Source organism: Corylus avellana, chromosome ca3 (assembly GCF_901000735.1).
Source record: "Corylus avellana chromosome ca3, CavTom2PMs-1.0".
NCBI lineage: Eukaryota > Viridiplantae > Streptophyta > Magnoliopsida > Fagales > Betulaceae > Corylus > Corylus avellana.
The window spans coordinates 36,026,845-36,054,548 of NC_081543.1; the positions used below are offsets into that span (position 1 = coordinate 36,026,845).

Genomic DNA, 27,704 nt, shown 5'->3' on the forward strand with positions numbered 1-27,704 from the left:
TTTATGATGAAAATATCATACCTTTTTAATCTTCCTTTAGGTGTCGTTGTCAGAATGGGATCTCTTAGTTAGTTATAAGTTATACTATGGTGAGTTACTGTATATGCTGAGTTGGGTGGTGCATTAAGCATGATATTGCTGCTTATAATTGAAATTCAATACTGGGTTCTCTTATGATAAATTGGACTGGTACCACTGTAGATAAAATTGGGGAATGATTCACTGGTCCATGTCTTCATAGAACTTTTCTTTTTTCTTTACTTTTTTCCTTTCATTGATTTTTTCTTCTTAGTTTTCAATCTGCATTGTACAACTTGTGTTTCATATTTTGCATGTATAACAACAATGATTTAAATCACCCTTTTACTCTGAGAATACTTTTAAACCAATGAACGGATTGTTTGGGAATCCTTGTAAGGTTATTCTTGTAGTCCACATAGTAGAGTCCAAACCGGACACTATAGCCTAGGTTCCACTCCCAGTTGTCAAGCAACGCCCACACAAAATAACCTCGTACATTGCAGTCGTCTTGCCTGCATTTGTTCAAGTTTCTGAGCACAGAAATTCATAAACTGAAGGAACCCAATGGAGATACTTACTTCCTGGATGTTGTTATTACCTTATAGCAGCAGACAGATTTGAGAGATAGTCCCTGTGAAATCTTATCCTTTTCTCATCCTGTAAAGCCTTGTCTAAAGCTATAGAAGGTTTATTTGGATCATCCATACCTGTTGTCATGATCAATTTGATTAATTTCATCAAAGTGTGGTTTTAGCTTTTTCAATATGAAAAATACTCACCATTTTCTGTTATAATCACTGGGGGGTTCCCATACTTATCTTTCACATATCTTGCCAGCTTTCGGATGCCCCATGGGACTATGTGTATCCAACGGGAAGCTGCCTGGAGGAGGAACAAGCCATGAGTTAAACTCTAGTTTGAAAGCTATGAATCCTAGGCTTTAGAGAGTCATAGAAACATACCCTTTCTCCAATGGCAACTCCACCTCGGTATGCTACAACAGAGGATATCTAGATTATTAGTCAAAATCTACATCCAACTTTCCATATATGTGTGTGTATATATATATTACATATACATGGTTTTAAGATTGTGCTTTGACATCTTACGGGTTGCAATGACAGCGGCATCAGATGAAGCATCCTGCAATATCAATTTTCGAATACGAGTCCTGTCGTTCCGGGCATACAATGTGGTATAGTGGTTTATGCCAATAAAGTCAAAGGATCCTGCAAGGTATTTTGAGGTTGTGCTTGAAAACTCTGGTAATCTCCCACCAACAAGCGTCTTCATTGAATGAGGGTATTCGCCAAAGATAAGTGGATCAAGGAACCTGTTTCGCCAAAGATATGTGAAAGTTGATCTCTTTCGCAGATGTCATGAATTTATTTTTACTAAGGAAATTACCATCCAAGTCCAAAATCTATTGCTCTATGTGCTGCATCTTTATCCTCATCGCAATCAGATATCGGTTCATACCATTTGGCATCTAGTGATATTCCTATTTGACCTCCTTGTCTTTCCTGTATGAACCAATGAAAAAATAAAGTTATGCTTGATTCTCTGATTTCTTTTCACATGTAGAAGGATGAATACTATGCTTTAGAAGGATCATGTCTGCAAATTAGAGTACCTTGAAATGCAACTGGTAACTATGATAAGTGGCAGCATGAGACAAGAGGATATTGTGAGCGACAGTGTATGGTTCAGTGGATGATTTTCCCATTTTACAGAAAAAGTGACCAAGAAGAGAACATCTTCCAGGAGCTTGAACGCCCAAGTCATAACCTTGGATTGCGAAACCATGAGGTTCATTGAAGGTGATCCAGTGCTTTACTCTGTCTCCAAAAGCTTGGAAGCAGGTGAAGGCATAATTTTGAAAGTCTTCTCTGTAAGTGAATGGAGGCTATTGTGAAGTTTGATTGGTTTTCTCAAATATGTTGTATATCATTTTGTATTACTTACACTATCTGTGTGCTCAACCATCCACCATATTTATCTTCGAGTATCTGTGGAAGATCCCAGTGATATAGAGTTACAAAAGGCTGGATTCCTGATTGAAAGAACAGCTTAACCTTTAAGAATATTATACCATATTGAAAATTAATTTCTAACTGATGTTTCTCGATTGACCTTTTTCCATTAAAGCATCTATCAGACAGTTGTAGTAGTTTATTCCTTCTGGATTAGGTTCCCCTGTTCCATCTGCAAAAGGTTAATTGAAAAGTAGTTAGTGATAACCAGATGACAATAAAATATGGATAGAAGTAAATTTTGGTCAGAATTGTATCTTACTTGGAAAGATTCTTGACCATGATATTGAGAATCTGTAAGCATCCATTCCCAACTCCTTCATCAAGTCTATATCACTCTGTAATTATTAAGTTTTTATCTCAATTTCAGTTAGTAAGAGACAAACTGCAATCTTGTATTGACTTACAATTTTTTAGAAATTTAAGCCAATTGTCTGCTTTGAATACTTAATTCTTACATACAAAAGTTCTAAGACATCATCATCAGCACCATCTGAATATTCTGTTCTTTATTTTATGTAGTTTCACTATTTTTATAAATCGATTACATTGGCTACTTTTATCTAAATAATCTCTCTCAATTTTAGTCATATTCTATATCCCTAATGTAATGTTGAGTTTTTATCTCAGTTTTGGTCAGCAAGAGACGTTCTACAAGACTACAATCTTGTTCCTATTGTCATGTTGACTGAAATATTATGTATTTTATGCCAATTGCTACTTCAAAAAAAATAAAAAATAAAGAAGACTTTTATTCCAAATGTCTTCTTCGAACTTTTGTCCTTAAATAATAATAATAAAAGTTAGTGACACATCATTGTCTGCACTATCCCAATATTATAATTTTTACATGATTATCATGATTGATTGATTCAGGAATTCTTATCCTAATGATGGCTTTCTGTATACGTTTTGGCCAATTTTTTTTATAAAATTACTCTTGTTGACAAATTTTGTTTCTAACCATACATGAATGAATTGAGAACTTCTAATCTCGGCTATGCAAGGATTAACTTGAATGAGAATAAAAGGAAAACTTAAAAAGTAATCAACTTCTGCTTTTACTTAATCTAAAAATGCAATTTGGAGTGAACAAATGTATGAATATATATAGTTCACCTTAAATCTGTGATACTGATCGACAGCCATGTCTGCATTGCTGAAATCTAAAATTCTTCCTGTTGTAGTGTAAGCATAAAAGAAGTGTGACAAATTGATATCAATGGTTTTTGCATATACAAGCTTTTGTAGCATTTTTGAAATCTTACCTGGTTGCCTTGAAAAAGTATCCCATATGCTAGTTCCCTTGTTGCCTTCATTAACAGCCCCCTCAAACTACCACAGAGGATCACCTGATTGTTAAGCTGCGCCTGTGTAAGCTGTAATATGTGGTTGAAATTAGCAGTGAAGAAAAATGAAAAGACTACCTGGTAAGCGGAAGAAGCAGTTCCAAAGACGAACCCATCTGGGAAATCAACTCTGCTAATCGATTCTGAGTTCACAAAGAACCTGGTTAGAAGAAAGAAAATTAGAGTGACTGCCATGGCGGAATGGTTCTAGACAGAGTATTTGCCAACTGTCAATTGGGTATTATTATATGGAGGAAACCATTGATGGTTATCTTGGCTGTGAAGGTGAAGAATATGATGGAAGCAGAGATGGGCAACAGCGACTGTGGGAACTCTTCTTGTACAGCAAGGTTTTTGGGTGGGTTGGCTTGGGGGAGGGGAGAGTTGCTGAAAAAAGCTTCCTTTGCCCTTTGTTTGCACGTTATGCAATATGTGCAAGATGGGAGAAAAGGAAGGGAAGAATGGATTGGAGATGACACATGTTACACAATTTATATGGAGAATACAGATGCCCATTAGAGAGGATGAGTTCAGATTTCAAAGAACAATTTGATATGTATGCAAGTACATATTATATATATATATATATATATATTGTTCCTTTTGTTTTTTTAGGTGGGTGGGGGAGGAGGTGGGGGGGTGGTCTGAGAGAGAATATGCGGAAGTCCAAACAAAGAAGCAACTCAAAAGGGAGCACGTCAATTAAAGTTTTTTTTTTAAAATGAAAGCATTTATCATTGTTTTAAGCATTTTGTTAATATTTTTGTTTTAAAAAAAGCAGAAAACGAAGGAGAGATTAAAAAAATGTAAACAAACAAAGCAATATCTCCAATTATCTCCTTGACTAGACCTTTTTGTCACTTTAATAAGGTATCTTAATATGTTTTTTTTTTTTTTTTTTTAACCTTTCAATTTCAGAAAGTGTCGTAGATGATGCATGTAGCAACCCGAAAGACCCATATGGTATGGTAATTCTGTTCATCTTCCGTCAAATATTTTAATAAAGAGGCACGCCAATGTCTCTTATAAATTAAAGCTCAACATCTCACACTTCAGAGTCACCACCTGCAACTACCGAAGCTTATAATTGAGGTAAGTGAGAAGCTTGTAAGTTTCGCCTTCAGCTATTTGACGGAAGCTTTTGGACCTAGCAAAAAAACAATAAAAAATAATAGTAATAATAATAATAATAATTTAGGGTGTCTCAATCCATCCCATATTTTCTTATTGAGAGGGACTTAGATGCACCTGTTGCACAAAAGTCACCTTTTGTGCCACTAATCAGAAGCTGACATATTAACCATTTTCATTAAACTTATACTTAAAACAAACATACAACCACACCAGATTACACTCTATATGAAATAAAAAATTAATTAATTAATTTTTTTTTTTTAAAAAAAAAAGAATTAAAGGGTGACTGGCCACTACCCTTAGGCCTGGGGGTGGCCCCATAGGTTATGGGGTGGCCGACGAGTCACCCCAGATCCGGTAAGGGTGGTCGCACAGCCACCCCAATGCCATGGGCGTGGCCTCACGGCCTGGATGGGGTGGCCCGCGCAACCACCCCCATCCAGGCCTTGGGGTGGCCGCGCGGGCCACCCCTAGGCCATGGGATGGCCGCCCAACCACTCCACCCCATGGCCTGGGGGTGGCTCACTAGCCACCCCACAAGCCATGGGGGTGGCCGCCAAGCCATTCCTATGGCCTAGGGATGGCTGGGCGGCCACCTCATGGGCTGGGGGTGGTGGCCAGCCATCACTGGGTGGCTTATCTCTTACATTTTTAATTTCTTTTTTTAAAAAATTGATTAAACCCGATATAATTCGGTGGTTTGGTTTTATTTTATTATTATGCTTCATGCTGAGGTGGCAACTCCTCATTGGTGGGCACAAAAGGGAGGTTTTGTGCAACCCCTATATAAGTTATTCTCTTTCTTATTTATTTATTGTTTTTGTTTTTAGTTTTTTTTTTTTAGCCACCCCTATATTTTGTTTTTGTTTTTGTTTTTTTTGTTTTTAGTTTTCTTTTTAAATTTTTAAATAATATTAATGCGGCACATGACAATTATTAAAAATATTCAATGAAAATCTATGTTTATCGGATTCCTACAAGTACCATCGACTACACAATTTGAGATTGAATGGTCCATTTGATTTATAGGGACATGTGGCTTATTGAAGTTCTCAATGTTCCTAATTTTATTTGCTATTTTTGAAAAATTGCATAAAATTCAAATGAAAATAATTTTTTGTTCTTAAACTTTGTGCTAGATTTCAATTTCCTTTTATTGTTTTAAGGGTTAAATACACTTAAGCCCACTAAATGACCAAACATTTTCAAATACACTTAGATTAGATACATCAAACTACCATTTTGTGGCAAAAATGTCACTTTGTTAGGTTTTTTTTTTTTTTAAAAAAAAAAATTAAATAGGGAAATAGTTATAAGTGATCAAAATACTGAAAAATTATGGGTTCCCTTACAATAGACAAAAAAATGAAAATTAACAATGTAAGTAAACAAACCAAAGTAAGAAATGGCCCAAACAAATGATCCAGTCCTCTTTAAGGGATCACACAAAGCAGTTCGCACAAAACGGTTAGTAAAGTAAAAGGAGCACAAGAAAAGCAACGAACCTCAAGAGGTTCACCAACCCTAATTATAGGTGAAGAACCTCAAGAGATCCAAACTTGTCTGCACCTCTACCATAGAACACCGTCAACCACCAGAAGAAAATGGGGAGTATTAGGGAGCCAACAAATGAATCCAGAAAAATTTTTAAACTGATGTGACAGATCGTGAGTGGCAGACAAGGGAGAGTGAATTGCATTTTTTTAATTTAAAAACCCTTGCCACGTTAGTTTGTAAATTTTTCTGGATTCATTTGTTTGGCTCCCTAACACTTCTCGAAGGAAATTAACGCAAGAAAGGCACTGCCAATAACTGAATCTAAAATCGAAGAGAAGGGAGTATTATCTTTGATAGCACTAGTCTCCACAACAAAGAAGAACCTTAACAACAAAGGGAGACTAAAACCTACAAAATGTAAACAAAACAACAAGAAATCTGTGACTCGAAAACGAAAATTTAATACGTTTTCAAATTGTAATTTTTTAGAAACGCAATCTCAAATGATCTATTTTCTATGATTTTGATTTAAAATCACATTTTTTGTTTATAAAACCGCAATGTCAAATACACTATTAATGTGTTTAAAGATGTAATTTTGTGTGTTATGTATTTAATTTCTAGATTTCTTAAGAAGAATTTAAGACAAAAATGACTTATTGGCTAGTTGTCTTAGATTTCAAATCAATTTTATGAGGACATGTATAGGGAAAAATGTCTATCACATCAAGAATTGTAATTTGAATAGTACAATAAAATAGAATAAGTTAACATTTATCTGCCAATAAAATTTTGAAAGTTAACTTGAAATAATTAATAGCTTAAGAATAAAATTAAAATTTAACACATTGCTCAAGATTGAAATTATATTTTAAACTTAAAAAATTTGTTTGAATTGTATGAAAGTTTTGTTGTTGTTTTTTTGTTTTTATTATTATTATTATTATTATTTTTCTATATAAGACAATTGTACGAAAGTTTACGTACGTAGTGAAAGATTTTATGCTGTCAATCAACAAGTCCACGTGATTATACATAGATGTGATTTTATGCTTGGGTTGCTCTGTTACGCAATTAATTTAAAAAAGTCAACTTTTAAATATTTTTATTTTTTATATCATATCAAACACTTTTTAGTATCACTCAAACAAAAAATTCACTATAAAGCATAACCTTTTATTTTATTTTTTAATTTTTTTTCTTACAAAAAATTCAAAATTTATCTCTACTTTATATCATATGAATCATTTCTTATTACTATTAAAAAAAAAAAAAAAAAAAAATCTTATACACAATCCTTTACCAAATGGAGCCAATTTCATCCACATATTTTCTAACAATACATTTGATTTGATGTAAGCAAGCAAACAAACAAACAAGGATTGGATGGGTATCTTTCACTAAAAAATTAATGAATGAAAAAGAAAGAATAAGAAGTCGAGGAAAAGAGGATTAGATAGTTCGATCGATCCATATCTTATCAAGATGGATTTGTTGGTGCATCAAATGTGTGGGCAAGCCTCTGCCAAAAAACCAGAAGAGCAAAAAAGGGAAAGAGTCGGTGATAATTATAAATATGGTGGTCGATGACATGTGAATATAGACAAGTCAATTAATTTCGTGAGGCGGCCTCTTATATCTATCTTGTTTTATAATATAATTATTAATTAATACGTTACTTTCTAGATGCTTAAGGTAATCAAATGCTAATTCCAATAATTGTATATACACACACATATATATATTTTTTAATTTATGTGAATAATAAACTATAGTTATAGTTATGGGTTGCGGGTTGCTTTAGAAGTGATGCCACTCTCCCTGCGTGCACGTATGCGGTAATATATAGTATGCTTGACAAAATGATTACGGGAAAATCCCGCAAAATCCATGGATTATTGGATAGTTTACCTTAAAAGTTGGAAACTTTTAGGATGGATCCAAGACAGCCACCTACTACCATGTACGTTGAAATTTGAAAAACATGGTTTAATTCAAACACAGCCACCTTGTTCCAACAACCGGCAACTTCCAGGCCAATAATATTAATTTGGATAAAAATAGCTTTCTACTTTAACTACAATATGTACAACATATTCAGATTATTATATATATATATATATATATATATATATATATATATATAAAATTGATAGAGTATTTGTATTATGGATCAACTTTTTGCACAATGCATTTTGTAGTGTTATACATTTTTAATGAGAAATGTAATAAACGTGCGTAATTTTTTATTTTATTTTTCTGAGCAAACTTGCTTAATTTTAGCAAAAGCTTGAACTTTAGCTTGCACATATTCAAGCGTTTGTCTCAACTTTTCCACGAGCTCAAATCTTATATATTCAAATCACTTCTAATGTGATAACATATTGATATATATTAATTGTCTCTAAATTATTCAAATCTAATCCTGAAAATCCTTCGTGCTTGACCCGTAACAATAACATCATGGAAGATTTGGTAAAACATTAGAGTAAACGTTTAACCAAAACCCACAGTGACGATGCCATTTCAAGAGGAAGGGGAAAACACTTTCGGCTTCGCCAATTTCTTCTCACTACAAAAATTTCCTCATTTGAATAGTGATATTTTTAGAAAATGTCACTAAAATGTGACGCAGATCGCCGAAGTCCCTGGAAGTGCGATTGAGCACCCGCATACTTGCGATTGAGCGCACTTCCAAAAACTTATGCGCACCAGGCCTTTGGTTGTGCAATCGATCGCACTTGTGCCTACGATCGATCGCACACGGAGTCATTATGTTTTGTTTCTGCATTTTAATTAGGTTATTCCGTCTTTATTTCCTTGTTTTAGTAGGATTAGGGTTTTGAGAGTCAATATTTCGTTATTTTATTAGGTTTAGTGTTTTGGGGGTATTTATGCCATATTTTATTAGGTTTATGAGTCTTGGGGCTATAAATACATGCTTATAGCATCTAATTTATCAGTTGTTGTTTATTATTGATTTTGATTAATGAGTATCTAGCTTTTGTCAAGAAGATTTTTTAGATCATTGATAGAATTAAGATGTAGAAATATTTATCCGCTATTTATTGATGTTCTTCGCTGCAACCCACTAAGTCACGCTATATCAAAATGCGACTTTTTTACTGTTCAAACATCACTATTCATAAAATAGTGGTGTGTGAATAGTGATGTTTGAATAGTATTATTATTCACGCGTGAATAATAATACTATTCAAACGTCACTATTCACGCGTGACGGCTCTGCATGCATATGATTAGTTGGATGGGTAGTTTCTTCTTTGTAAGCAGCTTTGTTGGGCTGTTGGCATCGGGTCCTCTTAGAAGGGTATGCCTTGTGTTTTCTATAAACAATATATTATATATAGGACACAAAAGTCAAACAAAAACACACTATAATCTTCTACATATTTAGCAGCCTAGGGCCATTGGAGTTGGGCTGAGGAGAAATTGACCCTAACCTTCGAAATTAGTAAACCAAGCAAAATGGAGGCCCATTGGGTAATCACAAAGTACCCTCAATTTCCCTAATTTATTTATAAAGGAATAGCCCACTTCTTTGTCTCTTTCTCTCCAGTCTCTCCCCTTCGCTCTAGAAAAACCCCATTTTTCGTCTAAGACCTTTCAAGGGTTTTAGCAAAACCCATGGCCATGGCTTTGAGAACCGCGGCGGCGGCTGCTGCCCCTCGCGGCATGAGGCGTTTGTTCTCGACGACTTCAAATCCAGCCATCAACTTTCCTCCGTCGGCTGCCACGGCTACTCAGCAGCGCGAAACGCGGGAGCCCAGCACCAACCTCTTCGTCTCCGGCACGTTCCTCGTTCTCACTCTGTCTTTCCATTTTATAATACCCTTCGTTTCTATCATATCATTCTTTTGCTCTTCTGGGTTTTCTGTAATTCTTTTCAAGCTATTACCCTTCTTTCAGGGATGTGTTAGTTGTTTGAGGATAATGGGTTTTGGGATTCACTTCTTGTGGAGCATTTCGCTGCTGTGTTTTTTATGCTGAGAAAATTTAGGAAAAGAAAGAAAATGATGCATTTGGTGTGTTTTGGCTTACCATCATTTCGTGTCACCGTTGTTACTTGGGTACTTGAGAAAAAGAAGAGCCCCTAGAGATTAATTCAACTAAATGGTCTTGTTATTTTTTTTATTCATTATCTTGGGTTCTCAGTGATTCTTATAGTATAAATCAGTAGAGGGTACGATTTTTCGTCATTGTTGAAATGAAGCGCGCGCGCAAACATGTATTTGGAGATATATTTGGTATTAGTCTAACTGTAGCTGTAATGGTTTAGGATGATTAACTCACTGTTGTTTTGGTTTCTTTAACATTAGGATTAGAATGTGCGGTAAACTAGAAGCAATTACATGCGTTTATTAATGGTTGTTGGACACACATGTAGATAGGTACCTGATATGAGTAAAAGAATGCTTTTTGGGTCCGGAATGGAATTTGTGAGAAGTTATATTGACCCATGTCTTATACACTAGGCGACTAGACAAGCGATGTTTCGAGATGGTAGCTAAGCAATGTGGATAGAGTAATGCTAGAAGTCTTCTTTATGTCATTTCAAAATTGATGTGGCTTTAAAATTACCATTGGATTTGTGATAAATCACTATTGGATTTTGATTCAATGATGATTTTAAAAATCACATCAGTTTTAGAAGAACACGAAGGACACGAAAAGGACATGGGAATGACTTCTAGTATTAGTTATGTAGATAATACTATAGGTGACACTCAATCAATGAGAGGTTAAGTATTTGTTGATGGCACAGGACCTTAACTACTGTATTCGGATGTTGGGGAAAGCTGCACTTTTATTTTGTTGCAGACTATGAGATATGTTGGCTACAAGTGAACCTATCTTAATGCTTGGACCATTGAGTTTGGTGATTGAATTCCTGATTGAAATATATTGAGCTCATAGGTCATCATTCTGGAAAGAATTTCTGGGCTTGGAATCAACATTACTGGATGATCTTAGAAAGAGTCAGATTCGGTCGTGGACCATCCGTTGTTGGCTTAGTTTGGTTGAAATTGGATGCATTTATTTCTTTGTTTGCTTATTTTTCCTAAATTGTGTAAAGGAAATTATTCTATCTGAAAGTTACTTTGCTAGGGTTACAAAGAGGGTGATAACACAATTTAAGCTTGATTTGGTTATGACTTCCAAAATAGATTGTTTCTATTTGTAGTTGATCTTATTTAGCTTCTCTCCAGTTGTGTTCACCCTCTCAGTATATTTGGTCCTCGTTCATAGAGTTCAGTGTTATGGGTTGTGATTTTTATAAGATGAGCAAGATCTATAAAACTACATCAATCTAATTTAAGACTGTATGATGTACACCCTTCTGTCTTTCCAGTTCTTTGTTTCTGTCTTCTTTCTTTCTTTAAAGTATTCTGTATTCATGGTGTCTCTATTTACTTCTTTTATATTGTATTTGAATTCTATTAATGGTTTATTTTTATAATTTTTTCTTCTAATTCTTTTTTATGATATACATGCCTGTAATCATTTTTCTTCTTACAAGAGCTGGAGATACCTAGCTTCATTGAATCTCTTTGTATTATATTAACCTCTTATTTAAGCAGACTTGATTTCATATTTCTTTTCTGGGTCTGCACTTAAGATCATGAGATCAAAATGTTTTGTCACCAGTTGCATCAAATCAATTAGTTATGTTGGTAATATATGTTCATTAGAATTGTTGTTTTAATCCAGGAAGTAGTAGGTCGTTGCATACAATACTATTCTAACAGTTAAAACATTATGGCCCATGCCGAAAAAGCCTTGTTTTCTTTTAGTATATGGAAGTCGATCATCAAACATGGGTCAGAGTCCCATCCTCTTGTTAAACAAATATGATTGAAGATTGGAGTCTGGCACTGGGTTTTGTTCAATCACTTTTTTTTTTTTTTTGAATATCTTGTGTTTTTTGTGATAATTGGAAGTTTGCTGCTAAAACTTGGAATCTTGGTCATCTTACACTCCACTTCTGTTTTTTTTGGAATTTATTTTTATGTGTGGCTGGGATAATCTATGTATGATGATAGTTCATCGACATAGCATTTAATATTATGTGCTTGCTTGGGATGAATGAGTTGCCTTTTGTGGCGACCATGAGACTGATGAGGCTCTATGTCTACTCTATTGTCAGGGCTTAGTAAGCGTACCACTACAGAAAAACTTCATGAAGCCTTTTCCCAGTTTGGTGAAGTAGTTAATGGTTTGTTATCCTCCTCTTATTTTGTTTTTATGTTTTGTAATCACCGTCAGACTATTAATCATTGATCTTTTGCTATTTACAGCTAGGGTGGTGACTGATAGGCAGTCGGGATATTCTAAGGGCTTTGGTTTTGTGAAGTATGCTACTCTAGAAGGCGCTGAAAAAGGTATAAAGGGCATGGATGGACAGGTGAGTTGACACGTTCACTTTGCTTCCATCTCCTTGAGAAGATAAAAGATGTTTGTGTGACATTTCATGCTCTACGTTAGGATGGCACAAAGCTTTTTTTCAAATATTTATACCAACAAACATACACACACAGACACAAAATAAACACCCGATGAAAAAGGGTGGTCTTTTAAGAAATGTTTCCATCTTCAGCTACAACTTCCTATTGAACTGGCAATAACCAATGTAAGTTCATGGGATCTTTTAGTTAACTTGTCGAGGATCAACTATATTTTTGAAGGTGCAGCATGCCTTCAAATATCTAAAAGCTTCATATAGAACAATTTCTATTACTTTATTTAAAAAGAAATGTCCATGCCACCATGTTATTCAACCTTGTTTTTCTTTTTTTCTTTTTTCTCCCTATTTACTTCATTTCTTTTTGTTTGTGCTGTATAGTTTCTGGACGGTTGGGTTATATTTGCAGAATATGCAAGACCCAGACCACCACCTGGCCAATATGAGAACAACTCGTCTCCTCCATATAGCCGTCAGTGACTCCTTTATTAAAGGGAACAAGTTTGTCAACCATTGAAGTGGCTTGGCCTGCATTTATGGATCATAGGGTTCTCTGTCCTTTTGAAGTGGCAGCATGGTTGTCTTCTATGGCCTAGGAGTTTTTTTGACTCTGGGAGATTTAACCTTATATGCGAACTGAGAAGATTGAACTGAGACATATATGGATTTTTAAATTGTTATATGTTGTGACTATCATGTGCAAGATTAGAGTTTGCTATAATTATAAACATTTTGCCCACCTTCATGGTTAACGATCTGGTGAAATCTATTATCATGTTTGCATCATAAATGAAATTGTTTGGATTTATGTTTTAATATTTGTATATATTTTCGTTTTGCCATTTGCAAATGTATTAAAAGTTCAACAGTATCTAAGCAAATCTTTGCCACTTATCTCTTTTAATTGTCAACGACTCAACTTATTACATTGTAATTTATCATGTTCTCTTCTTTCCATCAACTAAATAAGGGGACAGTTTACTGTTGGCTCCCCTCAAATTATTTATTATAAGAGAATGTTTACTTTCATTCTATTGCATATTTTTTGTTTATTTTCATTCAAAGATGTGTAAATCTACCATTGAATCATCGGGATTTGTATATGGGTCTTGTAGATCTAATGATGGACTTGCAAAGAGATACAAAAAATGTGCAAGAAAATTACACCAAATTCATCTCTTTTTAAAATATCCTGTTTTTGCATCTTGTTGCTACCTCCCTCTTATTCTTTACCCTTCCGACCCCTAAATATAGTGCTAATGTTTATTCAACCTGATTCAAAGTGCACTTAGGCCTCAATTGTTATATTTTTTTTGGTATTTGGCTTGTATGGAAAATTAGTAAATATTTTCTATATTTTTATATAATTTAAGGAGCTGTGAGAGAGACGACAAAAATGAGCTATTGAGGAAGAGTGAAATAAAAGGTCTTTAGAGGGTGAGATTGAGATTCACTGCAATTGTCTTGCAACTTAGACATATAATTGTGAGAGGGTTCCTTGTAAGGTTCACTTGCTTGACTATAAGTTCAAGCAGACCGAGACCTGCTCGAACAGTTAGGCTCCACAAAGGAGCCTCTTACAATAGTTTACCTAGAGGTGTGAAAGAAGAGTAGAAAATGGTTTACATAGATTTGAAGGTTATTTTTCTTGGTCAACTAAAAATATTTTTAGGATGACCAATATTTTATGCCATGCCAAATACTCAAAATAACCTTTTAAATTAAAAAAAAAAAAAAAAAAAAAAAAAAAAATTTTAAAAAAATAGATTTTACGCCATATGTCTTAAAGATGCTGAACAAAAGGTCCATCCAATGGGCCATATCTTAACTGCCCTTGCACCAACACAAAGAATCTGAAGAACCCTAATGCATTAGGTTTGGACGGAGTCACCCAAAAAGAAGGTTCAGGTGGACCCGAATTCTACAAATCGGGTCACACTTGTCAGCAGGTTCTCAGACATTAACCAACGAATTTGTGGTATGATTGCATAATGTTTTGTTTTTGTTTTTATTCCTATTCTTGCATAATTCTCCAACATCTCAGCCTTACAATGCCCCTTCTTTTATTTCATATTTTGAATTGAGTAAGTAATCTTATATACCTACCAGCTCGATCTCTACGATTCTTTTACAACATGCTAATATGTTAATATATAATTAGCCACTCAAAATAACAAAGTTTAATACCCTCAAATCATATACTAATACGTATTAACAAAAAGTAAAAAAATTAGAAAAAAAAAAAAAAAACTATAGAACTAGTATTTTTCATTTTAAATTAGAACAGGGACAGAAATATTGGTCAACCACATTACCTGTGTGATGGCATATAGTGAGGGCATGGCATTAATTGCACTTTACAAGTGGCGTAAAACCATTCAATACCCTGCTTATCATGTTTCCAATGGGCCAAAAAGGAAAGGGCACTTTGCCTTCCTTTGAAGCAAAATGAAAAAAATGAAAGTAACTAAACTGTAGATATTTTTAAATTAAAAGTGGGACAAATAAATCATTTTAGTTAGATGGATGAAATTAAATGCATCTACGTTTCTGGACAGTTCAAGCATTCTGACTCGACACTTATGATTTTGGTCCTGTCAATTTATTTGGGTAGTTGGTTAATAAGTACACCTTTTAGAAAAAGGTTGTATTAATAGAGAGTCTTCTAGAGGGCACAAGATTTAGTGTCAGAAAAATATAAGTTCAATATATTTTGGAGAGCCCCTTGGTTCATGACCATATTTAAAAGGGCTGTTTTTCAGCTTTTAATCTCCATTTGACACATCATCATTTTAAGAAAATTGCAAAAAACTAAAGTAAGAACAAAAATAGCAAATCAAAGTGAAAAATAAAAAGACCAAAAACCCCTCACCCTTGCTCCCAACCTTGGGTCCGGCCAAACCCACGACGTGGGTCTCGCCGGACCCACGACGCCATGGGTCTGGCATGACCCACCTGAAACCATCGTGACTTGGATCACAACCCGATTTTAATGCCTCACAACCCGATTCTAATACATCAAAACTTGTTTATAATGTTTCAAAACTCGTTTTTTTTATTCAAAACTAAAACTTAGCGGTAGAAAGTAAACCATTTTTTTAGGGATTTTATCACCCTAAAGGCTAGAAAAATTGACTCCAGTACCGGAGAAAGTGACTCATGGCCAGACCCGTGGGTCTAGAGTGACCCGTCATTTTGAGCTCAAAATATAGTATGTGTGGGTGTATGATATTTTTGTGAATTTATTTTGTGTTTGCTTAGGTGTTAGTTTGTGAGTGGGGGCTGTAAAATGTGCCTTTGGTCCGGATTCAAGGTTTATTCGATATTTTGTGGTCCAACCTGCATAAACATGGGTATTTGCCTTAAAATGTTGTTAATAAAGAAAATGAATCGATCAAATACACGACAAATACATTAATAAATTATTCAAATCACAAAATATTAGTTAAAAAGAAAAAAAAAATGTTTTAACCTTTGTATCGTACAAATTAAAAACAAAACCAAAAAAAAAAAAAACCTAAAACAAATATGCCAATCTAGGTTTCATTTTCACGGTTTATGCCAAGTTTGTTTGGCAAAGCTTTCTCTCCCTCTTCTTTTTATTTCTCAAAAAAAAAAAAAAAAAAAGTCAAATTTCTTTCTTTACAGTAACAAACAACTCTAAGATTAGGTTTGGCAATTATGGAGTTTTATGAGCAAATAATTGAGTATTGAGTAAGTGGGTGTCCAACAATCAAAAATATGTGTTCCGATAAAAGCCTCAAATGACATTGCTCAAGTCTCCATCCATGTAACGTTGTGGACCTTTTCATGCCTCTTTTAATTTAAAACTTACATTTTTGAAAAAAAAATGAAAATCAATTGTTAATTTGCTTGAATCCTGCTAATATCATTACCAATTTTCTTTTCTTTTTGCGCAAATGCATGTATGCTTTCCAAGGCTCAAAAAGTTTGTCATAAATCTCTTATATTATATATTTATATATATAATCAACTTTATTATGCAAGTGTTACATAAAAGTCAATCCAATGAATCAACATTTGATTTGTGGAATAAACCTTTGGAATGGACTAGTTAATCTTGAGTATAGCTATTTCTTTGTTTGGTAACACACTATTCTTGAAAACAGTTTATTCCCATTAAACTACTAATCCTTCATAAATGGAATACATTTTTCAAAAATACCCTATAATTTATTTTATTTTATTTTAAACTTAAAACAAAATAAAATATATAAAAAACAAAGTGAGTGGCTTGACCACCCATTGGAGCAGTCGGCCACCCATAGAAGTGGTCGGGGGTGGTCACACCACCTCCAGATGCCTTAATGGACTACCCCCGAGCTGTCTGGGAGTGGTGCAACCACCCTCGTTGCATTTTAGCCACCCTCAAAACTCCTCTAGGGTGGTTGTAGCCATCTAGCAAGTTGTCGGGGGGTGGCAGTCCCCCCGAGGGCGATTGGGGGTGGCCGCGACCAATGAGTGGTCGGCCACCCATTTTATATCAGGTTTAACTATATGGGTTTTTTTGTAATTTTGATTCAGTTCTAATTTTTGTATGTGTGTTGTTACCAAACTAAAGAATATGAATAGTTATTTTATTCCACATTCTTCTATTCCTAATAGTTGCTATTTATTTTCCAATAGACTAGACATTTCATGAATCAAATGAGGCCTTAAGTCTTCTGATTATTTTGTTAATATTTTGATTAATATTTTAGAAAATTTTTTTAATCAAGACTTTTATTAACATTTTGAAAACAGATAATAGATCGCTGTTAAAACTGATGACGGGAGTGAAAGGATCAGCTGACCCATATGATTGTTTTCCATGCAATACAAATGGACAGATATAAGGACAAGTAGGAAAGTTTTGGTAATGAATTTGGATTTGAAATTTTAATGATTAGGCGGTTGAGTAGATTGCCCATCACCCAAAAAAAAAAGGTCAGCAAGATTATTTTAATTTTCTTAAACTTGACAAAACACCTCATCTAAGTTGCTTATTAGCACCTATTTTAACCACACTTGCAACTTATCTTCACACACACGTATGTATAGGTAAAGGGCCACTAAAATGGAATATAATAAGAGTTTGCTTTATAATTTTGGATTGTTTTATAGGCACGTTTAGGGCTATTGTAGAGTGTTAAGAGATAAACTTGACTCGAATATATATTTATATAAATGCTTTCAAATCTAGGTCCCGAAAGATACTTAAGGCCCACATAATAAATCCTATTAATAGGCTTATTTTAATTTTAAAGATGTAAAAGCATAGGTGATACTCCATGCTAATCCCACACACCCACTTTGTTAACCTAACTCTACTATTAGTTAGTCTCCAATGGGTAATTTAATTAGTTAGAAATTACGCTTCATGAAGCAGAAATTATTAGTTTGAATCCTCCTCTCCTCTTTTCCCTTTCTTTTGTTACTATTTTTTTTTTGGAGAAATTATTCTATAGATTCTTCTTGAGTTTTGCCTCTGTGACATGTAAGGACATGAATTTCTACTTTTGACAATTAAGATCCCCAATTTTGTTCGAGTGATAATTGATAAATATGTCATCAGTCATATTTTCTATCCAATTTGTAACATAAAACTTTTCACTTGCTATATTGTCCATGTCAGATCAATAGAAATGTGACATATATATTTAGATACACATAATGAAGCTTTCTATGTAGGCAATTTGGCAAAACTAATATTAAAAATAAAATAAAAAATAAAAAGATAAAGATCTGTCGCACCACTACCCTCACCCCATAAAAGGATGCAGTAAATGGGTGACTCTACCATTGCAAAGTGGTGGTGGTTGGGGAGAGAGGGGGCGTGGCTACACCCTCGTCCACCTCACATAGGGGGTTATGACTTTCCACCCACCCTCTCCCGTTTTGAGTTTAAAAAAAAAAAAAAAAAGTAGCTTTCCATTCTTGCACACTTTTGTGAGGTTGTTCTTTACCCTCAAAAAAGGGTATATGAGTTTCCTATAAATTGGGTTGTAAGAGTTTGCTTTAAAAAAGTAATGTGTGTAATTCTTACCATCTAATTTGTAGAAAATTTATTTAAAAAAAAAAAGAAAAAAAAAAGGGGTGTGGACACAATAAATACTCAATTTTACAATTCCTCAATAATACAAAATACATACACATGCACCAAGTCAACTTACATATGAAATGACAATATATATATATATATATATAGGAAATTGGAATAAAAAGATTATATTTCTTTCGTGGAACGTTTGCAAAATGGTATAATGCAGACCTAAAGAATCTATAACGTATTATAATTGGGTTGTTGTGTAGTTGGGGCGGCACGTTTTATTGGTTGAAACTTGAAGTCTATGATAGAATTTCTTTAGTGATGGAGCAAAACATGTCAAAGAGAGTATATTGGTGCTTCATTCAAATCATATATAAATGGAAAATGAAAATTTATGTTACTTGTTATAATTATATGAATAATTGAGTTATTTTTATCATTTTTTAAACCGAAAAATCAGCACTCAATAGCTTTTTCATTCGGTTAATATTGAGCTTAATTACTGTTACATTAATGTTTTCTACACAAGAATTACCCAATGTCTTTCAAATTTATTTGTTGACTCTTTTTTTAATAGATGAGTAAAAGAACTACAGTAGTAGAATTTTTTTTTTTTTTTTTTTTTTTTTTAAAAAAAACCAACAAAATAACACTATTCATGCAACAATCCAACAGAGGACGGTGGTGTGTGTAGCATACACGCACTGTAACGAAGGGTGTCGATCGGTGCACTGTAACGAAGGGCGTCGGGGAAATATATATATATATTTTCCAAAATGCATTTCATTTTCTTACATTGCAAATGTAGTTTCAAGGGATTGCGAATACGGTCCATTACCAAACATAATGGAATTGTATTTTTCAATTGTTTTATTCCTTTATACCAATAACAATAAAGAGACTTGCTATTTTTCTATTTATTATTATTATTTTTTTAAATATTCTCATAAGAACTTGAAATCAAATTTCTTCCATTTTCATTTAAGGTAAGAAAGTAATATACATGAAGAGAATTTCATAATCATAGAGCATATTCAACTATTCAAGTACGTGGGACGATTCACATTTATATTTATCTAAAAAAAAAATAACACCCAAAAAAAAAAAAAGAAAGGGAAAATTGAAATATACGTCAATAAAAAGACGGGAACAAAATACGTGTTATATATAATTAATCGGAGCTGTCACCCTATCAAACCGCCGGGCCCGCCGCCAATCCATTCATTGAGCCGAGGATACGCTCGTAGTAAACCAGAAAACCATGGGCAATCTTATTCCCTTCCGGATAAAGACATAACTCGTCCTTTCACAGTAAGTCACCTCTATAAAACTGCTACTTCTTCTTCCTAACTTCCACGGCAACAGAAGATAGATTTTTTTTTTGGAGCAAAACAGAAAATAGATTATGAGGGAACTTCCTTCCACTCCTCCTCCGCCAATGGCACCACACGTGATTTCCCACCACTCCAAGCCCAGTTTCAAAACTCCTCTTCCCAGCTAAATACCGCAAAGCAGATACCATCTGCATCATGAAGTTCATCTTGGAATTCGTCTGGTGCTGTGGGTCCCCAGGCTGCTGCTCGCGCCCGGGAGCGGCGGCGGAGGAGGACGAGACAAGGTGGCTTGAGCCGTCGAGGCCGGCACGTAGGAGCGGGCGGAGACGGCGGGGGCGGATGGGCCCCGCGGAGGCCGGACCGGAGTGGAAGCCTTCGCTGTGCGCGATCTCCGAGGACAAGGCGGTGTTGGTGGTGATGGAGAAAGAGAAAGCCGTCGATAATCAGACGGTGGGATCTGAGGGGTCTCCGAGGATTGTCAAGAGGAAGGCTGGGTCCCATGTCCGAGTTCACGTCCGTAGTAGCTACAGCGACGATTACGGGTAACCACTGCCGCCTAAATGATGCCGTTTTTCTGTCTTCTTTCTTTCTTTCTTTTTTATTTATTTATTTAAGGAATATATGGATTATTATGATTGGTGGTTGGATGGGTTATAATATCTGTCGGTGGTGGATTTGGCAGGCGAACTCACGTTCCGGTGGCTATTCCGGCATTTTCTCCGACTCCATTCATGTTCTGATGGGCGTGAACATAATAATTGTATCATTATTATGGATGTAAGTGTGAATTTTGGAAATGAAATTCTGTTAAATTAAAGCTTCTTGTGGTTCTGCTATACGAATATATGTCTTGTTCTTCTACACTACTGGCAAATTTCATGTTATATATCATACTAATATCTAATTTTTATTTTATTATATAAAAAAGAAAAACCCAATAACTATTATGCCCTATTAGCATAGTGAAATAACAATTGAATATTAGTAAAAATAATAGTAGGGTATATATAGATTTAAAAAGCTTTTCCACTGGCCGAGAGGAAATAATGTGTTGCAGCCAAGCTATGATTCAGAGTTGTAATGTCTGATCTTAATGTTATTAGAGCACTCTATGCAGCTTTTTATTTATTTATCTAAATTTATAAAGATAGCTTTATTTATCTTTCTCTATACTATAAAAATATATATTTTTAACAAAATGTGAATTTCAAATGTACCTTCACATTTTTTTACAAAATTCAAACAGTCTCCAATGAAAGGGAGAGTCTGCAACATGTTTTTTTTTTTTTTTTTGGTGGAAAATTTCCTATATTTAGGAAAGCAAAAGAAACTTTAGAAAAACTGATGAAAGTGTTCTACAAGCTTGTTTGGAATTGTGTTAAGAAATTTTAAAAGTATTTTTAATGCATTACAAAAAAAAAAAATGATTTATTTGGTAAAAAGCTCAAAAAAAAAAAAAAAAAAAAACTTATTTCACTTTTTGCTTTGAAAAATAAAGGTCAACATGCACTTTTGAAATGAAGCTTTTTCTATAAAAATATTCATAGTTTTAAAAGCTCTATTTCTCAACGCAATCTCAAATATGCTTTAAGAATAAGAGTGATGTTAGGGTATTATAACTTTTATTATAATTTTTTTTTTTTAATAAATTGACAAGGTTGTTCATAGTTTGGCCACCTCAACGGTCCATTTTTTTGGGGTGAACCATTCTCATAATCTACCAAAAGGGTAGTCAACAACCCCCATTGACCTTGGGAGTGGTCCGGCCACCCTTGTATCCAACAATTGAAAATGGTAGTTGAACTATATATTCTACAGCTATATGAGAAGTTTAGTATACGCTCATATCCACGGGGTGGTTCGGCCACACCCATAATTAGCCAACCGACAGCCCAACTATCTCCAAAATTGACTAGAAAGAGTGGCCGACCACTCACTATGGCCTTAGATAGTAAAGGAGTTATAACAAAAAATAAAAAATAAAAATTTGATGCCTTGAACTTGTAAAGAAATTGTAGTAATCCAAACAAATTGCATAGTTGTAATGTCGTGCAATATACATTTAAGTGCTGCACTCTCGGCAGTAACTATTGGAAGTTGGAACAGAACAACCTGGCCTCCCCCGAATAACAAAGACAGAGATGTAATAAATAATGTGATCATATCATATCACGCTCTATTTCTTTATATTTTTGTGTACGTCATATTTTTTAAAACATGAAACAAAATTAATTGTTGTTGTTGCTCGGCCTTGGCCCCAGTGGGATATAAAAGAAATGCTTTCGTGTTTTCTCCACCATTGACCTGCAGTAGGTATTGAATCACGTGTTTGATCCGTTTTACGATTATAATTTTTGCTGGTAATTAGCCACTGCGATGATGATGATGATGAAAGCACAGACAGACAGAGCAGGTAATGTCTAAGGTTGTGGTACCTCGGCCCAGTTCAACATGGCCAACATTTGTGTTTATATATAATTGTATGGAGTATATATATATAATTTGATATGCATTACATATATTTCTAATGCATTTTAGTAGTTTTAGGAATCTGATTAAATGATTTTTAATTTGTATCTCTTTTTCCAGGATAAATGATTCAAGGAGTACTGTGGCTATTTTGAATGCTAAAGTGAATTACTATCTTCACAATTATTCATCACCTGCATGAGCTGCCATTGGTGACCGGAGTTCTGATTTCTGAAGATGGTGATGACTGATGAGAGAGCAGTAAATAAGATTATAAGAGTTTGTACTATATATATATATCCTCGTTCTCATGTTATTGCCGTTTGAATTTGAAAAATAGAAGAAGGGGAAAAGAAAACCAACAAAAGGGACAAAAGGCTCTTTTGTTCCAAGCTACTCTTGATTTTTGTTGTTTAGCAGGTTGGGACATGAATTAATTGCGGCTACGCATTACCATGCATTAGACATTATGATTAAGGCTGATAATTTTTAACACAACCTACAAATTTAATTCGAACTTAATATAAAATTAGTAGATTAAAATTGAAGAGTCTAACCTGTTTAATTTTATATTCATATCTTAACACAATTCGAACTTGACACGCGATATTAGTACCGACAATTTTTGATACAATTCACAAATTCAAAACAAAATTAGCTTGTTAAGATTGAACGACGTCGAGTTATAATTAGCCTATATAGTTACTCGTATTTCAATATAGCTCGATATGCGAACGCTTTGCCACCCCTAATTACAGGATGTTAATTTTAGATCAACTAAAATTCTCCTTAAATTTGAGATTCTCAAATTCATAAATCTCAGTTCTCTATTTCATCTAAGCGTTTAAAATAAGCCATGTTTTAAAATTTAATGAGGATGCTACTAAGAGGCAAAAATTTAATAAAGTAGCTTTCTCATTAAATTTTATAATATGACTTATTTTAGATGCTTAAATGAAATTGAAGAATTTTAGGCGATTTTAATCAGAGACTCAATCGGTGATCAATAGTTGGGGACGGGAAACACAAGATATTACACACACACACCAAGAAGATAAACCTGCGGTTAAGAGAGACATACATGCTTAATCCCGTAAAAGCAGAGAATTGAAGGAAAAGAAAGAAAAGAAAGAGTAAACATCATCAAACAGTTGTGCAATTGGCGCTTTCCTTATCCTCCATTCCTTCCATAGTGTCATACAAAGGTTTATTTAACGTCTCCGGCAAGTAAAACGCAAGTATCCCTCCCACAGTACCACAAACTCCGAACACCAGAAACGGCAACCCACCACCCAAAACCACCACAAACGGTGCCAATATCGCCCCCATTTGCGCCGCCTGTGTTGCACATCCTAGCGCCGCGTTTCTAACCACCGTCGGAAACAGTTCCGCCGCGTATATAAACAGCAAGTTGTAAGTCCCAGCCATCCCGAAGATCCCCAAAAGCCCACAAACCATCCTCACCACCTTCCACATCCCCACGTTTCCCACCAAGCTCCCCAAAAGACAGAAAACCCCACTAAACCATAACGTCCCTATTGTCAATGGCCTCCTCCCAAACCTGTCCAGCAAAACCGCCGTGATTGTGAAAGCTGGCATTTCCGCCACCGCGTTGAGGAGCACGTTGAGGTACAGATTTGTTTCAAGGTTGACAACGTTAAGGCTAAGACCGTAATACACAACCGAGCACAAGAAATTAATGGCGACGACGAGAAACAGACGGATCCGAGTGATTTTTAACCGAACAACATCTACTAGAGACCCACTGATTGCTTCTTTGGTTTCTAATTCGTCATAGCTTGAACAGTTATTTGCTTCATCGTCTAGCGCCAACATAACACCATCGGGAATGTTTTTTCCGTTGGATTTAGCGATGGAGTGCATGAGATTCATCGCCTCCTTTACTTTTCCTCGAACGAGGTACCATCTCGGAGACTCGGAGATGAAAGGGAGGACGGCGACGAGGAAGAGAAGGGAGGGAATGGAGGAAGCAATGTATAGAGTGCGCCATGATCGGAAAACGTAGGCTGTGCCGGAGAGCAAAGCGATTCCGGTTGAGAAGAAGTAGAATGTGGACATTCCGGCAGCCCCACGCTTAGTGGGTCCGACGGGTTCGGTGGCTAGGACGAAAGCGCAAAGGCCGACGCCGCCTGTGCTGAAACCGGTTAGGAGGCGGAGTACGACGTATGTCCAGTAGTCCGGGGAAAATGCCGTCAAGCAACCGAAGATGGCGTTTAAGATGCAAACTACTGTTAGAGAGCCTTTTCTTCCCAGGAAGGAGTCCGAAAGATGCCCAAATATCCCGGCACCTGAAAATCGAAGACACCAAATGTTAGTGATATTATCATAAACATCTCCATTTGGGACGACAAGGAACAAAATAGAGTCATTTGTATTATTTAAATGATGATTACCGATAAAATAAGAGATAAAAGGATTAATTAGTTTGGAGTTTTTTTTTTTAAATTGATTATAAAGCTCAGTTTCATCTAATAATTTGGTAATGCAAGATTTTAGTACTCATGACTATCTTTGTAAACCATATGATCAGGCGTTATTAGGTGGCTCTAGTATCATTATAATGACCTAAGAAAAAACTCTAACTACATATACATTATCACCGAAAAGTACTAGTCAATTGGAGCTTTACTATAATCACTTATAAAAATATAAGACTTAACATCTATAAGTATCTTTTTATAAACTATTCACTCTATATATGTGAATTACTAATTTTTTTCTAATATGAAACCGAAGTATTACAAATTCAAGAACTAATTAGAAATCTTGTGCTAATATATCTTGGGGTGACAAATGAATAAATGAAATACATGCACAAATATGAATTATGATCATCTTCGGATAATTATATTTGAGATATATTTTTATCCCATAAAAAAATGTTAAAAAAAAAAAAATGATACAAATGTACCAAATTATAAAAATGTTAAAAATGATAAAAATGTTAAAAAAAATTATATTTTTATCAAATATAATTAATTAGATACTCGTCGGTTCATTTCCTTGACAAATATACATTGTTTGTGCAGATAGGCCTCAATTATTATCAAAAGGATTAGCACAAAATTAAGCTTAAAAAAATGTATCATCGTGCCTATTAATTATTCGTTTAGTCACTTTAAGTAAGAGGGTTATGATGACAAGTTGAAGTAGGGCAATTAGAAAAAAAAAAAAGTTGAAGTAGGGCATGCATGTGCGTATTATATAGGCTATAAGGCCATAAATTAACCGATAAAGTTGAAATGGTACTACACCATGACCATGTAATGATATCTCCCAAACTCGGAGGGAAAAAAAAAGAGAATAATATCTTACTTCAACATCTCCGTATTCATTGCCTAGCTCCATGCTTTTCCTTTCAAGTAATCATTTCATTAATTTAGAATAGCCTTGAAATGAGCAGGAAAACATGAAATTCCAATTTCTGCACATTTTTATGTTTGACGCTATAATTTTGGTCTTACAAGTCATAGAGGAAGGTTGCTCCAAGATCGAGATCTAATGAAAAAAAAATGAAATTTTTAAATGCATACAATTAATGAAGTTCAAGAAAGTATATATATATATATATATCCAATTATGCAGCAGAACTGGAGGAATCTGAGATCTACAGGTGGCTTAGGTGATACCTCGGCTTTAGGAAAAAGACACATCTCACAAAATCGACAAAATAAATAAATAAATAAAGCTTAAAGTTTTAGCTTTATCCATCCAAAAGAACTGCCATTTTTTATTTTTTATTTTTTGTTTTTTCTTAGTCACGCTTATCACTTTCCGTAGTCTCCTAAACGTGACGTGTCCGTCAAAACCATTTGTTTTTCTCTTTCTAATTTACTAATTTTGCTGTTGTCGGTATCCTTATTATTACTATTAAACGTAACGAAGGATATATATCGATCATTCTATCACAATCCACATAAGCAGAGAGAGGGGGAATCAAAGCAAAATACTGAAACGGACAAGATGGCACAGAAATTAAACTTTATAATAACCAACAATTTTCGGATAGAACAAATTAATGTTATTTTTTCATTTTTTATTTATTTAATTAATTTATTTTTTTTAAAAAAATAATCTAAAAAAGAGACGAATATGAATAAAGAAATGACATGTTGGATCACATAAAGCTATAGTCAACAATATTTGACACGTAGGGAGAACTTAACATGAAATTAAAAAAAAAAAAATTAAGATTAGAAACTAATGGTGGGCATCTTATATATGCTTAAGAAGGAAAGTTTCTAAGGAGAATAAAAAAAGAACGAAAGGCCACCAAAAAATGCCGTAAATTGAAATGAATCAGTTTGTCTCCCTAATTTTCAGGAAGGTAAAAAAAATCTGCCTATGATTCTGACTCTTTCACCTAATAAACAACGTGCATGGTATTTTACCACTCAATTTAGCAGCATAAGAATTGGATGTGTAACACTAACACCATTCTTTTTTTTTTTTTTTTGGTTGACAACATTCTGACCATATATAGTAACAACAACAAACATTAACCATAATTTGCGAAAGTGATATAATTATTACATAGTTTCCATTTCCCTATATTGTTTATATGCACAAATTCACATATCGTACAGAAACATAAGTAATAGTTATTATAACACGACAACCTATACCCTTTCTGGCATGTCCTTCTTTATATTATCTTTTCCAATAACATCAACACAAAACAAAGTGTGTAATTAGTTCCTCAAATCCAACATTGTTGGTCCAAAAAGGGGATAATCCATTAATAAATTAATAAAAAAAATTCAAAAATTATTAATGGATGAGAGAAAGAAAGAAAGAGAGAGAGAAGTAGAGAAAGTGACCTATCATGCAGCCGCAAAAAAACAAGGCCTGGACAAGCCCAACCTTGTACTTCTCTCCACAAACCAACGCCCACTCCGCCACTGTCGAGCTTCCCGAGCCACCGGCCCACTCCCACGAGCCCGGTTCGAGCCCACAGACGCTTCTGGCAGTGGCGTCGCAGCCCGACAAGGTCGTGCACCTCCAAGCCGGTTCGCGGTCGGCGAAGATCATGACCATGGTATGGAAGGCCTCCAGAGCCCAAGCCAGGCTCGTCAGCACGAAGTGCTTCAGCTGCCACGGCCCGAACTCGCCGCAGTGCCTCTGCAGCATGTCGTCGATGCAGATCTTCTGGGGTTCCGATTTGGGATCGGATTCCTTTCCCGATTCTATCAGCGGTGACCGGAGATCGGAGCTCCGGTCACTTTGATCTGATGCTCTCGTGGCGGGCATATCTGGGAATCTGTTTTGGGGCTATTAAGAGGTTTTCTGTCGCGCTTCGTATGGAGAAGTGAAGCT

At 34.8% G+C, this 27,704-nt stretch overlaps 4 protein-coding genes across 7 annotated transcripts; 2 read left to right on the plus strand and 2 right to left on the minus strand.

Annotated features, from left to right (window-relative positions):
* Positions 1-234: 234 nt before the first annotated feature.
* Positions 235-3,932, minus strand: LOC132174692 (putative beta-glucosidase 41). Of its 2 annotated transcripts, none has more exons than XM_059586334.1 (13): positions 3,482-3,932; positions 3,323-3,389; positions 3,174-3,232; positions 2,317-2,392; positions 2,155-2,226; positions 1,987-2,074; positions 1,655-1,910; positions 1,429-1,544; positions 1,131-1,354; positions 984-1,015; positions 801-903; positions 620-728; positions 235-533 (listed from the first exon to the last, which is right to left on the minus strand). In XM_059586334.1, the coding sequence occupies exons 1-13, from the start codon at positions 3,596-3,598 to the stop codon at positions 356-358; spliced, it is 1,497 nt and encodes a 498-aa protein (XP_059442317.1). In that variant the 5' UTR covers positions 3,599-3,932; the 3' UTR covers positions 235-355. The 2 variants fall into 2 exon arrangements, with proteins under 2 accessions (XP_059442317.1, XP_059442318.1); XM_059586335.1 differs by having other exon boundaries at positions 3,323-3,406; positions 3,482-3,567.
* A 5,659-nt stretch (positions 3,933-9,591) lies between these two features.
* LOC132176675 (organelle RRM domain-containing protein 2, mitochondrial) lies at positions 9,592-13,267 on the plus strand. 2 transcript variants are annotated; one of them, XM_059588946.1, is made up of 4 exons: positions 9,592-9,842; positions 12,201-12,269; positions 12,352-12,435; positions 12,897-12,986. In XM_059588946.1, the coding sequence occupies exons 1-4, from the start codon at positions 9,680-9,682 to the stop codon at positions 12,959-12,961; spliced, it is 381 nt and encodes a 126-aa protein (XP_059444929.1). In that variant the 5' UTR covers positions 9,592-9,679; the 3' UTR covers positions 12,962-12,986. The 2 variants fall into 2 exon arrangements, with proteins under 2 accessions (XP_059444929.1, XP_059444928.1); XM_059588945.1 differs by having other exon boundaries at positions 9,594-9,842; positions 12,352-12,458; positions 12,897-13,267.
* Positions 13,268-19,966: 6,699 nt separating this feature from the next.
* LOC132175733 (uncharacterized) lies at positions 19,967-22,807 on the plus strand. 2 transcript variants are annotated; one of them, XM_059587759.1, is made up of 3 exons: positions 19,967-20,440; positions 20,581-20,675; positions 22,488-22,807. In XM_059587759.1, exons 1-2 carry the CDS (start codon positions 20,094-20,096, stop codon positions 20,636-20,638), a joined length of 405 nt encoding a protein of 134 aa, XP_059443742.1. In that variant the 5' UTR covers positions 19,967-20,093; the 3' UTR covers positions 20,639-20,675; positions 22,488-22,807. The 2 variants fall into 2 exon arrangements, with proteins under 2 accessions (XP_059443742.1, XP_059443743.1); XM_059587760.1 differs by lacking the exon at positions 22,488-22,807 and having other exon boundaries at positions 20,581-20,734.
* A 515-nt stretch (positions 22,808-23,322) lies between these two features.
* On the minus strand, positions 23,323-27,704 carry LOC132176738 (organic cation/carnitine transporter 4). Its single transcript, XM_059589023.1, has 2 exons — positions 27,209-27,704; positions 23,323-24,676 (listed from the first exon to the last, which is right to left on the minus strand). The coding sequence occupies exons 1-2, from the start codon at positions 27,636-27,638 to the stop codon at positions 23,511-23,513; spliced, it is 1,596 nt and encodes a 531-aa protein (XP_059445006.1). The 5' UTR covers positions 27,639-27,704; the 3' UTR covers positions 23,323-23,510.